Source organism: Eutrigla gurnardus (genome assembly GCF_963514095.1).
Source record: "Eutrigla gurnardus genome assembly, chromosome: 15".
NCBI classification, from domain to species: Eukaryota; Metazoa; Chordata; class Actinopteri; order Perciformes; family Triglidae; genus Eutrigla; species Eutrigla gurnardus.
In genome coordinates this window covers 19,595,315-19,612,025 of record NC_139938.1, presented here as the reverse complement: position 1 = coordinate 19,612,025, position 16,711 = coordinate 19,595,315, and the positions used below count along the sequence as shown (strand labels likewise).

The following is a 16,711-nucleotide window of genomic DNA, read 5'->3' as shown; positions in this document are numbered from 1 at the left end:
TGACATCCCCCTGTATCTTCCTTGAGAGGTTGTTTCTTGATGTTGAACTATACCCTGAGCACAAATCCCTATGTCCATCCCGCTCCCACTGTTATCTCTGCTTTGGCCAAACAACCAACAGACCCCCAGACAAAAACCACATACTCAGGTTGAAATGATGCGAATGAAGTCAAGTCGTACGAGATACCCAACCGACCTGTATCGCAATTTGGCAGCATGAGAGGGCATCTCGTCTTAAAGATCTGATTTGGGCAACAATTTGGATTTTCCTGTTGTCCAAGCGTAGCCTAAAAGGCTCCGTTACGCTGAAGACTCAGGTGGCAAGTTTCTGCCACCTGACTCCTTGAGTCGACCACCCAAGTATTGAGAAGAAAAAGAGAGCATCATGACTTCCTGTCATGTTTTCTGTTCCCAGTGAGTTGTTTTGAGGCTCACTGAAGGGACAAGTGCGAGATATCAGGAGTATCGGCTCATCTCGATCTCGTTCCCACTTCTCCTTCCTATGCATTTCCCAAAACACGAACTCCCCCCCATCGTTAAGACCCCCTGGCCCAGTCGGTCACCTGTAACTGTCGATCTCTTTTTTTTTTTTTCCTTTTGGTCCCTCTTTGTGTGACGCTTCTTTCATAGGTTGGTTAAAGTATGTGAACATTTACACAACAAGACGTGGGAGGTATAAAAGAAGCCTCCGCAGAGAGCCTCCCCGCTACTTAATGGGAGCCCGGGGCCTGACCCTCAGACCCCCCGAGCCTTTCACACATCTTGCTCCCCGCCTCTCCAATTACTTTCACTGTCCTCCCGCAACAAAGACCCGACTGACTGCCCTTTCCTTCCCAGACCCTATCGGTGTGGATCCACCTGAGATTTCACCACGCTATCTCTCCAGCATCTATGGAAATAAAGTGTCTTGTATAACCTTGTGAATGAGGCTGTTCCTCTTTTTTTTCTTTTTTTTTTAAGGGGGGATACACAGTGTCCAAAGTGACTGATGTTAATTCTGTAACTCTACCTACCACCGAGCATGAAAAGCAAGGTTTCAGACTGTGTGTGCGTTTCTGGTTTTTGTCCATAAATGCCCCAGAGTGAGACTGTACTACTTCGGAACATTTTTTTTTTGATCAGGTGCCCTGAGGCTGCCCTACCTGCACCGAATGAACCCTGGCAAAGTCTTTGCCACAATTGAGGCCCAATTCAAAGGCAGAGTCTCTATTTTATACTTGCTAGGAGACGTCAAACAAATAAAATAGCATGGTCCATTCCCATAGAACTTCATCCCCAAATATTTTAAATACTGGTTCAGACGCTGCTTGAGACATTAATGAGACTGTGGCATTCAAACATTTTTTGTTCCACAAAGAAATAAAGGCGGCAGTGTTTTCCGCCAGAGACATATTTTATCATCATTTGGCACTTTGCAGGTGTAAATGACGGCTCCTGCCCAAAAGGCTCCACATTCATCCTGCATGAGAGCCTCTCTTTGTACAAAACATTCCTTTTATCTCCTGCATTAAAAAACACGTCAGTAATTCTCATTGGGTTCTCCACTTCCCTCCATCATCCCCCCCCCCCCCCCCCTCCCCTTCTTACACATTGCTCCGTTTCCACTCCCTCTCTCTTCCTCAGATTCCTGTGCTGGCCCTCCCTCTCCTCCCCACCTCCCCCCGTCCTCCAAACACTGATCTCAGATTAAGTTGAACAGTATCCCAGGTAAAAGTTTGCACCTGCTTCTTTGGGCAACGCTCCTTCCACAGCTTCAACAGGTTTCAATCTTCACTTTTTTGTTTTTTCCCATCTTAAAGGACAATTTAAACACCCAAACACAAATCTTTTGGATTGTTTTCGTGTCAGCTGGTTAACCCCTGCTGAGCTGGATTTAGGGGCAGAATTATTTGGACATCCAGCTCCTCTACATCTCCTCATCTTTTTTCATCACTCCGGCAACCATCACCCCCCACCCCCCCTGCTTAGTTTTACTCCCTCCATCACCGCCGCCCTGTGGATGGTCCTCAGCTGGATGGGACGCTGCTCTAACTGCCAGGTCAGACTATTGAGCAACTAGATGTCCATCTTCTGAAGGCAGGTGAGAGCCTCATTTCCTCCTCTTCTAATCAGTAGTTTCATTATTTCTGACCGGACTGTGTAGTAAAAGAACCCTGAACATTCCTCATAATGCATTGATGCTTCCTTTAGGTCATATAATTGTTATTTCTGTTAAGAAAACATGATCTGCTATAAAGGCTGTTGTTGGTGATGTTCCTATTGCTTGTGCTAATATAATCTAACACAAACCCTTTAAAACTCAGTAAAAGTCCACTTCTGACCCCTGACAAAGGGGATCTGAACTATGAGCAGCTCAACCAAATAATGTTTCTTTTCGTGTGATTTTCATTTTTCACAAAAGAGAAAAATAAACAATAAGATTGGTTTGTTTCTGAGGATCCGTTTAGGTCTACTAATGCAGGTACATTTCGACTAATTTTAGTATTGAGACACAAAGAAAGAAATAATATAGACTATTTAAATGTAATTTCTTCATTTTTAAGAAATCCACTGACAGCACAATTGACTTAAACTAAAAAAAAAAAAAAATTACCTAAATGAAATAACTGTCCTTCACAGAGTAAATTAATGTTTAATTAACTGTGTGGCTAACCTGATACATAATAGTTGTCTCTCTTTGAGCCTGACCCCCCCAGAGATGAACATGTTCAAGTGGCTCGCTCCTCTTTTAAGTCCCGGGGGCTTTATCTTAATTGCCTCGCTAAAAGGGCACCAAGTTAATGCCAGTCAGATAAGATGGTGAGCTACGAGAGTCAAAAGGGCAATTGTGTTAATCTTTCTGTTGACAATGTGTGATGAGAGTCTGACGACATGAGAGCAGACCTCTCTCAGCGGCGCTCACCAACGTCGGCCCACCTGAACACAATTTACCATCAAGATGAACGGCATTCAACATTAGTGATGATTTATGTTTCAACAGTATTGAAGACAATTCAAATATAGGAAACTTGACGGTATTTCGTTGATCATTATTTAGAATAAAGATGGCTGGCCATCCGAACAATAATAAAATGAGAAATAACATCATGCAATACGCTGCCTTTGTTCATTCTCATTGAAAATTCTATACACGTGTCGCTTTATTTACATATAAGAAGACAAAAACGAAATGGAATGGAAAACGAAAATGCCATGTGTTTGGCTCCACTTTTAACCACCGGTTGGTGTGAAATGCATGCTGGGATACTGCTGGGGTCCTTTAATGACACTTTCCCAAATCCAAAATAACACACTGATTGACAAGAATGCACATTGAGAAAGGCAGAATCTCTCACAAGGCCGGAAATATCCAGAGCTTATAAGTTTAATTATTTTTCATCACATCACATCATCACATAAATGTTGCTATGGTGGCTGGAAAAATCTGCCAACTTGGCTGTACACTCCACTTTGCCGATAGGCAGCTCGCCAAGCCAAGAACTGAACAGTCCCCAAGGGGCCACTGCCAAGGACCTCGGGCAATTCAAACCAACTCACGTAAAGCCATTAGTGCCCCGGTGTTTGTACGCTCCTCTCCCCGGTTCGCCAACAAGGCATGGACGGATCCCAAACAGAAGAGGTAATGAGGGTCTCGCGGCTTCAGACATGGAGACTCAGGAGCAGAGCGGGCCACTTCGGTCACCTGCGGGGGAATCGAGGCACATAGAGGCCTCCGTAGTCCACTGTTGCCGGCTCACATGGGACCGTAAAGGCAAAATGTGATCCCGACGCATTGTTCCGGGGTGAATAATGGGCCCTTTTCAGGTCTCCTCGAGGGAGCCCTGGGAGCGGGATCTTAAAGAAGTAACGTGACGTTGGTTTGATGGTTTCTCCTTCCTCTCCACTTTTACCTAATGGCCTCGTTGTCAAAGAAGTTTTCCTATGACTCATGTCTTCCTGCATTTTCATTCACTTTAAGGAAAATGCGATACGCTATTGTGACTCAGAAATCTAATTTTGTTTCTATTTTTTTCTTAGAATGGTCAGGCCCGGCTGTCCACTCATTCTGCTCCAGCTCTTCAGCATATTTGTTCAGACCAGAGGTACGAGTCATCCTCCACATCTAGTCCTTCATCTTTTAGGGTAGAGGGAAAACTCCATTTAATGAGCTCTGATCGTTTATTCTCCTTTTAGCTAGTAAGGATATCCTGTATCCGTATGGATCCGGCCACAGGGATCTGGAGACCCCGAAGATGGACGACGGGAGTTCGGCTGAAATCACTTTGCTCATTCAATTCATTTTCTTCAATGTCCCCTACCGCTCCATCTATGTAAGCCTTGATTAATAAGTAATCCGTCAATCTTAAAAGAATCTATTTGAATGAAAATGCAACGCTGTCTTTCTACAGGTCAACAACAACGGCGTGATCTCCTTCAACGTGCAGGTCAGCCAGTTCACACCCGAGGCGTTCCCCCTGAGCGACAGCAGATCCTTCATCGCTCCACTCTGGGCCGATGTGCACAACGGTATCCGTGGAGACGTGTTCTACCGGGAGTCCACCGAACCGGACATCCTGGACCGGGCGACGCAGGACGTCCGGAGGTATTTCAAAAGCACGCCGACCTTCACAGCCACGTGGGTCTTTATCGCAACATGGCACCAGGTCACCTTCTACGGAGGAAGCCAGACCACCCCGGTAAACTCTGTTCCACACAGTCGCATTGTTAGCTTAGCTTAGCACAGAGTAGGGGAAACTGCTAGCCTAAGTACATTTCTAAATCTGTTTTATTTCTGCCTTGTTTGATCAATGGAAGCATATTAAACAAGAGAATTTACATTCTACCTCTCTCTATTACAATTTATATTACACCCGCAAGCTAGCATAGCAATGGTCGTTATCTATAAATGCTATGCTAGGTTGCTGAAAAACATCACAGACATCTGTCTATTGGCCCAGTAAGCATTTAGTCATTGATTTTAATTGTTTGTCCAAAGACATTTTATATTTTGAGTTATAATTGAAGTTTGTGAACTGTTTAAGACATCAAAGTTACAACAGTTGTTTACTTAATATTCCATTGTCTACATTTCAGAGGCAGGTTTGATATACACTTTGAAATATAGTTATTAAAACGCTGTCGAAGCAGCAATTATATCTTACTTATGCATTTAAAATAACATTAACAACCTTGTTTTTACTTTTGTAAACACTCAAACTAAAAATATCAGCGACCAGATCTACAAAATACAATTAAATCAGATAAAAGGATTAGTCTCTATCACTGCATTCTTCTTTTTTAATGTCCGTTTTTCTCTTTTTAAAATGATTTTCATCCTCTTGTTTTAATTAAAAGGTGAACACATTCCAAACTGTACTAATCTCAGATGGCGTGGCGTCCTTCAGCATGTTCAACTACGGAGAAATCACGTGGAGCACAGGGACGGCCAGCGGCGGCGATCCGTTAACGGGACTGGGAGGGACGACGGCTCAGGTATAGATCATCTCATTTACGTATACGATAAGCGTTTCACCTCCGGCCCCTCACACCTCTCCCCTTTTCAGTCAGGTTTTAACGGCGGAGACATCGGTCACTTCTTCAACCTGCCGGGATCACGGTCGAACGATGTTGTGAACATCGAACACACCACCAACGTTAATACACCCGGGCGGTGGTTCTTCCGTGTGGACACTGAACTGATAGATCCCGCCAACGGCTGCAGCTACAATGGCGAGTACAGACATCAAACGCTGATATTAATGTCCACAAGGGCAGAGCTGTCTTTGTGACTATCTCCTCCGTCTGTTCCAGGGCGTTTTTACCGGCGAGGGGAAGTCTTCTGGCTCTCCGATCAGTGTTCGCAGCGATGCCGCTGCCTCGACATCGACAACGAGGTGCAGTGCCAGGAGGCGCCGTGCGGGCAGCTGGAGACCTGCGAGCAGCAGGAAGGGGCCTTCTACTGCCAGCCGACCCGCACCAGCACCTGCGTGGTGTTCGGCGACCCCCACTACCACACCTTCGACGGCTTCCTCTACCACTTCCAGGGCACCTGCTCCTACCTGCTGGCGCGGCCCTGCTGGGAGGTGGCGGGGCTGCCCTTCTTCAGCATCGAGGCCAAAAACGAGAACCGTGGGGTCGCGTCGGTTTCCTGGCTCAGGGACGTCACGGTGGAGGTGTACGGTCACAGAGTCATGTTACCCAAAGGCAGTTTTGGAACGGTCCAGGTGAGAATCTGTAGACCACCTTTTATAACGGGGACTATCACAATATGGGCCTTGTGTGAGTTTCCAGGTTGGATGTGTCGATTCGGCTTATGTGGCTAAGTTTAAAAGCCCTTCTTTGACAACCTTGTAAGAGTGGTTTGGGCAGTAAGCTGATCCCTAATTACCTCTTGGATGCAGCTACACGGATTAATTAGAATATCTGAGTACAAGCTGATGATCCAGGATTCAAGTTTTGAGAGTTTCGGACTTAGTTTTCTCCCATGAACCTTTGCTCCTTCCACTGATTTTTCCTCCCTCCAGGTGGACGGCTTGACAAAGACATTACCGGTCCAACTCCAGCTCGGCGCCATCAGGGTCTACCAGTCCGGGGTCGCCATCGCTTTAGAAACCGACTTCGGACTCCTGGTGACCTATGACGGCCAACACTACGCATCCATCTCCCTGCCCAGCTCCTACTTCAACAACACCTGTGGCCTCTGTGGAAACTACAACGATGACCCGGCCGATGACCCCGTGCTCCCGGACGGCTCGCTGGCAGAGAGCGTGGTGGAGTTGGGGGGCAGCTGGCGGGCCGAGGACACGGACTGGAGGTGCACGGACGGCTGCGTCCAGAACTGCAGCGTGTGCGATGCCCTCACCGAAGCCTTCTACTTCCGCTCCGACTACTGCGGCCTCATCAACAAAACCGACGGGCCCTTTAGGGACTGCCGGGCCGTGGTGGACCCCACGGCCTTCGTTTACAGCTGCGTGTACGACATGTGCAGCAACAGGGATAACATCACCACGCTCTGCCAGGCCATCCAGGCCTACGCTCTGGCCTGTCAGGCCATCGGCGTCACAATACGATCCTGGAGATCTCGCACCTTCTGCGGTGAGATTCCTATTTTCATATTTCATATTTCTTTGTATTTGTGTCATCTGACATAATGTCTTCTCTCTCACTGGTTCTCAGCTTTGTCGTGTCCGGAGTTCAGCCATTACCAGGTGTGCACGAGTGCCTGCCCGGCCTCCTGCTCGGACCTCACCGCCCCCCTGTACTGCGCCCACCCTTGCACCGAGGGCTGCCAGTGCGACCCGGACTACGTCCTCAGCGGCAGCCGCTGCGTTCAGCGCGAAGACTGCGGCTGTGAGCACAACGGCCTCTATTACCCCCTCAATGACACGTTCTGGGCGGGCCCCAGTGGCGAGGAGGGGGAATGCACCCTCCGCTGCACCTGTGGGCCCGCCGGGGAAGTCTCCTGCTTCAACGAGTCCTGCAAGGAAGGCGAGGTGTGCGCGGCAGAGGTGGGACTGCTGGGATGCTACCCTCGGAGGGAGGGAGTGTGCTCCATCACCCAGAACTCGGTGACGTCCTCCTTCGACGGCACCTTCCTGTTGTTCCCGGACGACAGCTCCTTCTACCTGCTGAAGCTGTGCGGCGCGGTGCCGGCTAACGGCTCGATGGTGGAGGTGAAGATGGGCAGGCGGCTGGTGAACAAGGGCCCGACGTGGAAGAGACCTGTGGTGGTTACAGTAGCCAACCTGGAAGCTCAGATGGGAGGGATGGATTTTAATATTGTAAAGGTTTGTATTTTCTCGACGGTGCAAAGAAACATTTTTGTCATCTAGGGGTTGGGAATAACTCACGATAATATCGTTAATACTTTTCCCACGATACGATGATATCACGATGCGATATCACGATACTGCGATACATGATATATTGCAAGAAATCATCCATGGTATGCATTACGATATCTGTGTATCTGAAGGAGCTTAGTCCCTCCCATGGAACTGCATGGAATAAGTTAATAGCGCATGCATATTTTAATGTGTCACGATATCTCGCTATTTCTATATATTGTCCTATCACTATCGCCATCCTATCTCAGCTATTGCATACGTTTAACTTATACACCTTCTTGTGTTTCAGGTGAACGGCGAAGCAGTGGCGCTCCCGTACGTCCACCCGATGGAGACGATGATGATCTACAGAGCGCCGGGCAACGCTACCGTGGTGGAGTCCCGCGGTCTGATCCGGGTGCAGTACACTCGCCAGGGCTTCCTCAACATCTCCCTCTCCACCCTCTTCTACAACGTCACCTGCGGCCTGTGTGGCGTCTTCAACAGCAACGCCACCGACGACCTCCGTCTTCCCAACGGACGCCTGGCAGAGTCCGCCGAGCAGTTCACGGAGGGCTGGCGCTCCATCGCCGACGACCTCACCTGCAACGGCGACTGTGACGACCTGTACCGCATGTGCACGGACCTGCGTCTCTACCAGAACCCGTGGATGTGCGGCAACATCAACGACCCGGGGAACAGCTCCTTTCTGGCGTGTCACGCCGTCGTCAACCCCTCGCCGTTCTTCAGGAACTGCCTGTATAACATGTGCGTGAAGCAAGGGAACCGTTCGGCCCTGTGTTCATCCCTGCAGGCGTACGCCACCGCCTGTCAGGACGCTCAAGTGGGCCTCGCCTCCTGGAGGAGCGTCACCAACTGCCGTGAGTTTTGATATTTTGAGCATTCTTGTGATTATGGATTTGGCCGTTCTGCGTTCTCCTCACCTTGTTCTTCCGTCTCAGCTCTTCCCTGTCCAGAGAACAGTCACTTCGACGAGTGCACCACCGCCTGCCCCCTCACCTGCACCAACCTGGACGACCCCGAGGAGCCATGCCCTCTGCCGTGCCAGGAGGGCTGTCAGTGCGAAGAAGGCTTCGCGCTCCGTGACGGCCTCTGCGTGGCGCGCGGCGACTGCGGCTGCGTGAGCCACGGCCGCCAGCTGGCCACCAACCAGACCTTCTGGACGGACTGGGAGTGCCAGGAGCGCTGCTACTGCAACGGCTCGGACAACAGCGTGTACTGTCAGCTGGCGCCCTGCGACGGCGAGGAGTACTGCCAGGAGGACGACGGCGGCCTGTATTCTTGCCGGCCGCGCACCGAGGCCCTGTGCGTGGCGGCCGGGTATGGACATTTCTTGCCGTTCGGCGGCGTCCCGTTTGAGCTGCAGAGCTCTTGTACTCTCAGGATGGCGACCACCAGCTGTGGCAGAGAGAGTGGAACCTTTCCTCCATTTAAATTGGCGGCTCGCAACGAGGAAAGGGACACGGGCCAGGCGATCTGGGTGAGGGGCTTCGTGCTGGAGGTCTACGAGTACGAGATCGAAGTGTCCCGAAGCTACAAAAACACAGTGACGGTGAGTGCATAAGGAGGAAATGAAGTCATGATATGATTTGATCTTTATTTTCCTACAATATTGACATAAAATATGTCATACAAATATCAAAAAGACAAAAAAATAAATCAATAAAATCAAGTTCGAGGAGGGACCTTCATTACATTATCAGGTTTAATTTACATATAGCTCATATACCTGTGTGAAATAGTCATGATCCAAATGTGAAATATATATATATTATTGTGTTCATATTAGGGGGATTCCTGTAATAAGGACTCCACTTTTAAGCCCCTGAAGGTCATAGTTGTTGTATTTGTGAGGACGCGTTATTTTCTAATCAAGCCGATTGAATGACCGGGCCGAGGGTGAATTCCTCTTTGATTGGCTTAAGGTGGATCTAATTTCAATGGGCATCTTTTATCAAGCTGGATTTGGCTCAGACCCTGAGCGACATTTGGACCGGGTTCACAAACCAGACTGAAAGATCTGAGGAGGACTAGAAATCACACACACACACACACACACACACACACACACACACACACACACACACCAGACATTATTATTCATTCATTCTACTTTTCATTCTCTCTATTAAACAATTAGATTAAATGAGAAACGCATAGACGCTCTTTCAGTGAGTCTTTATTCATGTCCATCACCTGGATTTCCACACACACTTTGAAAACATGCAGGTCAGTTTGGATTAGAAAACTATGACTTGTTGGAAAAAATAAATGCTTCTGTAGGAATGTGTGTGCATCTCCTAGAATAAGAGTTCAACCACTCAACTAGAATCTCCCTTCAGGTGAATAAGGAGCGTTTGTACCTTCCTCTGAAGCTTGGCCCGGGGAAGGTCAACATCTTCACCTGGGGCATGCAGCTCATCCTGGAGACAGATTTTGGCTTGAAGGTTGCCTTCGACTGGAACACCCTCCTCCTGCTGACCTTGCCCCGCGACCTCTACAACACCTCCTGCGGCCTCTGCCAGGGCATGCCCTTATCCCCGCCCACCCTCACCACCACCGACTGGGGCATGGCGTGGGCCGAGAGGGACACGTTCTGCCAGGTGGGCTGCGGAGACTCGTGTCCTCGCTGCGGCCACGGGGAGACGAGCGTCCTCAACGACGCGCCTCTCATGGTCGCCGACGCCAACGCGGACACGGACGACGCGGCCAACGAGGTGAACGCGGTGATGCGTTTCCACGTGGGAAACGGACTGTATGTGTTCGTGGAGCCCGAGGCGGTGAGGCTGTGTGGGCTTATTGTGGATCGAGGGGGCGTGTTTGCACGCTGTCACAGCAAGGTGGCGCCAGCGTTCTTCTATCAAAGCTGCCTGCAGGACACCTGCATGGACCAGGGAGCCCAGGACACGATCTGTAACTGGCTGCAGATATACGCCGGAACCTGTCAGACCCAAGGGGTGCCCGTCACCGGCTGGAGGAGCGACACGCCGTGTGGTGAGTGCCGGTCTGGACTCACCTTCATCATTTGTTAGAATCTGAGTGAAAGTGTTTACATTTTCATTACGTTTTTCATTGCAATCAGCATCCCAAAAACCAAACTGGGTTTAAAGCAGAGACGCATAAAAACCGAGGGCGCATAAAACCAAAAGTATCAGTTGCATAACTCCCCAAAAACCACATATCATCTTTTTTTCTTCTCTTTTTTTTTGCATTTATCTTTGTGTGTGCATTAAACAAATAAGATGCAATGAGTTAAGTCGTGAGCTTTAGAGGTGTCAGAGGATTTGTTGAACTCTGGATGGTCCTTCTGCTTCCAATCTTCATGCTAAGCTAAGCTAACCATGCCCTGACTCCAGCGCTGTGCTTAGCAGAAGAGTATAATAAGCATATTTTCCCAGAACTATCCATTTAAACAGCTGCTGTCCAACATCATAACTGTAAAATGTGCTAACATCTTTGCCGACCTGCCTTCTCCTCAGTCCAGGGCTGTCCACCCAACAGCCATTACTCCGGCTGCGTGCCGGTCTGCCCGCCCCAGTGCGCCCCCGCCCGCGGCCAGAGGGACTGCAGCCAGGACTGCGTGGAGGGCTGCCAGTGTGACCAGGGCTACGTGCTCAACGGCAAGAGCTGCATCCTGCCTCAAAACTGTGGCTGCTACACTGACGGCAAGTACTACGAGGTCAGTCTCCCGTCCGGCCCTGCATGGAATAAACTCAGTGACATTATGTAGCTAAAAACACTAAACCAGGCTGGTTTACAAACCTGCAATGAAAAAGAGGTTTTAGTTTAATATTAGTTGGGACACATTCTGATTGGAAATACTTCTCTGGTTCCTTTAGTGGAGCTCCAAACCCAGTCATTTTTTTTCTGGGTTGCCTAAATCAGAAAATTCAACATGTTTTGGTGAGATTTGTCTCCCCTTCCTGTCATCTCACATTAGAATTTACCTCCCAAAGAGTTATCTCAGCCAACTATTGTACAGGTGTGAGCAGACTGGGGTTTTTTTCTGGGAGGGTGACATAAAGAGACAGGTGCTAAAACAGAGCGTTTTCAGACAGATGATAGGTATAAAAACAGGTATATTCAGATTCCAGTACTCCATAACCAACTATCTCAACTGAATAAGACAAAGAAAAGCAACAAATCCTCACAAGGAAAAAAAATGTACCATAGTAACGTTCAGTATAGAATTCTGGCTTCAAAAAGCACATTATCCAATACTTTTCAATCAGTCACCGGATCAGTTTCTTATCGATTAACCATCTCAGCTGTGGTTTTTGACAGAAGTCTTTTCGTCGTTTCAGCCCAAGCAGCTCTTTTGGAACGGCGACTGCACCAAACGCTGCCAGTGCATCGGACGGAACCTGATCCAGTGCGACCCGCGGCGCTGCAAGGCGGAGGAGGAGTGCACGCTGCGCTTCGGCGTGCGCGGCTGCTTCGCGCGGCGCTCCCAGCACTGCGTGACGTCGGGCGGCGGCGTCTTCAGGACCTTCGACGGGGCGTCGCTGCGCCTCCCGGCCTCCTGCTCCTTCGTCCTCTCCACGAACTGCCACAAGCTGCCCGACCTCTCCTTCCAGCTCATCGCTAACTTCGACAAATGGAGCACGCCCAACCTCACCACCATCTCCCACGTCTACCTCTACATCAACGAGGAGAACATTCTCATCTCCGGCAGCACCGTCAAGGTGAGAGGAGCCTTCGCTTCTCAGATCATCAGACAAATGACGTGATGACTTGAGTTTTTTTGTGTTACACTGACTCTAAAATCTCATTCCTGACCAAGTAAAAGGTATTGAATACAACATTATAACCTGACTCCCCTCAGCTGTTTTAGTCTTTCAGGTCATTGTTTTGGTTTTATGGGCTACAGTTTTACTTCTTCTGATAAACCCATAGTACAAAGCCACACTATGTCAAATGTTTCGCTCCCAAGTGGCCAAAAAAAGGTTAGCTCAGCTTTAAAGCTGGTCTTGTAACATCTGATGGACACTGTGGTCACATATGGAAACTAGGTTTGGATTCAAGTCATGTGACGAGCAACTCCTGTTATGAATCACACTTATGACTTACAGAAATAAAATGTCAACTTACTTACTTTTACTTCCACATGGGACACAATCTATCTCTCTTTATACCACCTCAGTTGCTACGTCTAATTAGAGGTGCTTTTTGTTATTCCTCCTTTAAAGTGCTACATGGTCTCGCTATAATATCTCTATTGGGAGATTATTTGTTCATATTATCGGTTTATTTTTCCTCCGCTATGTGCCGTCTTGTCATCAAAGATGCCTTTTCATCGAGAATCTAAACAAACAGAAGTCAAATACTTGCTTACTTTCCAGTCCGATTTACCAATTACCAGTAATAGCCTGGTGGAACTCCTAAAGTTCAGGCTTTAGGCTACATCATTCAAGCGAGAGTGCACTCTCAGAGCTTTTAACTGTGGCTCTCAATGAGTTTTAATCCTGCCTGAGTCTCATTTAGAGCTGTGTTGGTTTAAGTGATAATGGGCTTGTTGACAAGAACAGTGATTACAGCACCGTATCAGATCGCCACAATCTTTTCCTTTTCTTTTCTTATATCCTACCCCTCAGTGACATATATAATTCATTATAATGAATTAGGTGACATATGAATTCAGGACATGCTGGTCGCTGATAATAAATCAAATTTAAGATACGTTAAGATCTCCCGTGTCCCCGCAGGTCAACGGGACGCCGGTATCGGTGCCGTTCCTAACCGGGCTGATGACACGCCTCTCCACGTCCGAAGGCTTCATCGTCATCGACACGGCCCAGGACATCCAGGTGCGGTACAACCGCTTCAACACCCTCAGCATCACGATGGGCCAGCGGCTCCAGAACAAGGTGTGTGGCCTCTGTGGGAACTTCAACGGCGACCCCAGCGACGACTACATCACCTCCAGGGGCAAGCCGGCCGTCAGCGCCCTGGAGCTGGCCCAGAGCTGGAAGACCAACGGCATGCAGAACAGGTGGGCGTATACCATCGCAACATCAAACCTCCAGCAATCAGCCTAGAGGAACTCTGTAGTTCTTTTAGCGTCTTTCAGCATTGTTTTGGCTTCATAGCCCACAAACTCCACTCTCATTAACCTGCAGGGAAAGTGGAACATCTAGCAGCTAAATGTTAAATATATATCCTTCAGGAGGTGGTGGAGACCAAAACGGAGTTAAAGGGAGGGTGAATAGTCATCAGGCTCCAAATGAATGATTGTATTGCTCTGTTTATATTGGTTTTGGCTGCGAAGCGAGAACATTTCTGAGCAGGAATGTGCTTTTAATGCAGAAGGATTATCTGGACTATCTTGCCCCAGATACGATTGGGACTTCTGCTATGTAGCTCGGCCTGAAAGTCTGCTGAATGTGAGCCGTCTCTAAAAACAAAGTCTATATATAGTCTGTTTTCCATCTGTGGAGGGAAAAGTGGACAGTAGACAGCTTCACATATACTCAACTTCATCGCCAACACACTTTTTGACTTGTTGTTGCCCACAAACCTAGAAACTGCTGCTTTAATTAACTCATCCATCACTCAAACGGCTGGCACTTTTTTATGCCTCATTGTTTTCCATCCTCAACAATATTTAAAATAGAAAAAAATGGCACGACAATGGAAACAACAACACCACTGAAATAACATGTCTGACAGTCTGGATGTCGGTCTCCCTCCTCCAGCTGCGATGAAACCCAGTTTGTGGCTCTGGCTCAGTCCTGTGACAACACGGCGGTGCTGGCGCTGCAGAGCGAAGACGCCTGTCAGAAGCTCACCCAGCTGAAGGGTTTCTTCCAGCCGTGCCACGGCCTGCTGGACCCGCGGCCCTACTACCAGTCCTGCTACCTGGACGGCTGCTACAACCACCGCAAGGCCCAGGTCTGCGGCTCGCTGGCGGCCTACGCCGAGGCCTGCCGCTCCATGGGAACGCTGACCACCAAGTGGATCACCCAGGAGAACTGCTGTGAGGGGCACCGCGAGGCACCAGCCGTTATCAGACACATATACACCTGTTCTATATATATATTTGAGCTACCGGTGTGTGTGACAGCTAACATTGTGCTGTGGACCTGTCTTTAGCAGAATGGATCTACGACCCCTGTGCAGGAGAGATCTGCACTAACTTCACCTGTGAGCTGGAGAACGGAGGCGACCTGTGTGGCTGTCCGGAGTTACCCACCAACACCGGAGGTGAGCGTCTCCGTAGAATCCACGCTGTCGACCATAACGTTGGAATATTTTGTCTTTCAGATACAATCTGAATCCTCTGTTTATTCTTATTTAAAAGCAGCAGTAATCACGTTTGACCAGGTGCAATGATGATGACACATTATGTGTCACAATCACCGACATGAAAGCATACCATTTGTTTTGAGCTATAAAAGACCCTGTAGTTTGCTTTGTTGTTGTTTTGGGAGGGCTTTTTGTTTTTCTCTTTGAGTTGTTGAAAAGCGCTATAAAAATCAAATGTATTATTATTATGCTGTAAATCAGGGGTCGAAAAACAATAGTAAATGCAGGTTTTTTTGTAATGCTTTGTGTATGTGTTACTATTATCGTCATAAAGCATTATGAATATTCACGAGTGCTTATAGGTATAATTATTTAGTGCTATAAGCAGAATATTACGCATTACATGTATGTTTAAAATGCATTATGTGTGTGTGTGTGTGTGTGTGTGTGTGTGTGTGTGTGTGTGTGTGTGTGTCAGGTGAAGATGACATCATCCAGGCGGAGGTGAATTGCAAGCACGCTCAGATGGAGGTCTCCATCTCCAAGTGTAAGCTCTTCCAGCTGGGCTTCGAGCGAGAGGACGTGAGGGTGAACGACGAGCACTGCGCCGGCATCGAGGGGGAGGACTTCATCTCCTTCCGCATAAACAACACCAAGGGTCACTGCGGCTCCATCGTACAGGTCAGATTATCATTCCTGTTCTAAATGTCTCTGTAATCTTTGCATTGGTAGCGTGGTGCCACGCCTTAAAGCCCACCCTGCTTTATCTTCCATTAAACTCTCAATGAACATCATGCTGGAATGAAGAAGACTTGAAACGACAGATTGAGATCATAACCTCATGTTTACAATGTGACTCAAGTGTAGGGTCATTCTCTCTTAGACTTCCATGCAATCGGACTTCTTTTTGCAACTACAGGAGTCACCCTCTGGTGGCCAGTGGAGAGAATGCAAGTGTAAGGCACTTCTGATTTGGCTTCACTTTTCAGAACCGCCTGATTCTCACACCGTTCACAGTGAGGTTGCCAGGTTTGAACCATTGTACCTCTATGGAGATATTTACCAAAACCTGGGGTCAAATCTAGCAATCTCTGCTCTATCCAGAACTTTACTGGTCAAATTCATATACATTTCGGAAGTTCTTATTAGGACCTGACTGATAATGATCTTCTCATCCCACTCAAAGAAAGCGAAATGTTCCCTGTGCCAGAAATAAGACAAGAAAGCAAGTGAGTTCCCGAACACATCTCACGTAGAAGCCATTGCTCACTCTTCATGTTTCCCCGACAGTCCAACGGCACTCACATCATGTACAAGAACACGGTGTGGATCGAGAGCGTGAACAACACCGGCAACGTCATCACCCGAGACAAGACCATCAACGTGGAGTTCTCCTGCGCCTACGAGCTGGACCTGAAGATCTCGCTGGAGACCGTCCTCAAGCCCATGCTGAGGTCAGATCCTTATGGAATAATACGTTGAATTCAATAAAAACAATAATGGCCGGTAACAATCCCCGCCTTGTTTTCTCCTCCAGCGTGATAAACCTCACCTTGCCGACCCAGGAGGGAAACTTCATCACCAAGATGGCTCTGTACAAGAACGCCTCGTACCGAAACCCGTACAGGGAGGGCGAGGTG

At 48.3% G+C, this 16,711-nt stretch overlaps 1 protein-coding gene across 5 annotated transcripts in view; it reads left to right on the top strand.

Moving 5' to 3' along the window:
• Positions 1-1,674: 1,674 nt before the first annotated feature.
• Positions 1,675-16,711, top strand: part of tecta (tectorin alpha) — a 19,519-nt gene continuing 4,482 nt past the window's right edge. The window contains exons 1-20 of one of the 5 annotated variants that reach the window (XM_084029329.1): positions 1,677-2,080; positions 4,018-4,082; positions 4,174-4,310; positions 4,389-4,676; positions 5,335-5,472; positions 5,544-5,709; positions 5,791-6,203; positions 6,504-7,074; positions 7,156-7,766; positions 8,116-8,686; positions 8,768-9,378; positions 10,169-10,820; positions 11,306-11,505; positions 12,131-12,511; positions 13,532-13,818; positions 14,522-14,802; positions 14,919-15,029; positions 15,550-15,752; positions 16,362-16,525; positions 16,609-16,711. The exon at positions 16,609-16,711 is cut by the window's right edge and continues 146 nt beyond it. In XM_084029329.1, the coding sequence (XP_083885455.1) occupies positions 4,019-4,082; positions 4,174-4,310; positions 4,389-4,676; positions 5,335-5,472; positions 5,544-5,709; positions 5,791-6,203; positions 6,504-7,074; positions 7,156-7,766; positions 8,116-8,686; positions 8,768-9,378; positions 10,169-10,820; positions 11,306-11,505; positions 12,131-12,511; positions 13,532-13,818; positions 14,522-14,802; positions 14,919-15,029; positions 15,550-15,752; positions 16,362-16,525; positions 16,609-16,711 (5,952 nt within the window). In that variant the 5' untranslated portion in view covers positions 1,677-2,080; position 4,018. Of the gene's footprint in view, positions 2,081-4,017; positions 4,083-4,173; positions 4,311-4,388; positions 4,677-5,334; positions 5,473-5,543; positions 5,710-5,790; positions 6,204-6,503; positions 7,075-7,155; positions 7,767-8,115; positions 8,687-8,767; positions 9,379-10,168; positions 10,821-11,305; positions 11,506-12,130; positions 12,512-13,531; positions 13,819-14,521; positions 14,803-14,918; positions 15,030-15,549; positions 15,753-16,361; positions 16,526-16,608 lie in introns of those variants that run through there. The other 4 variants (XR_014598440.1, XM_084029330.1, XM_084029332.1 and 1 more) reach the window with 4 other exon arrangements.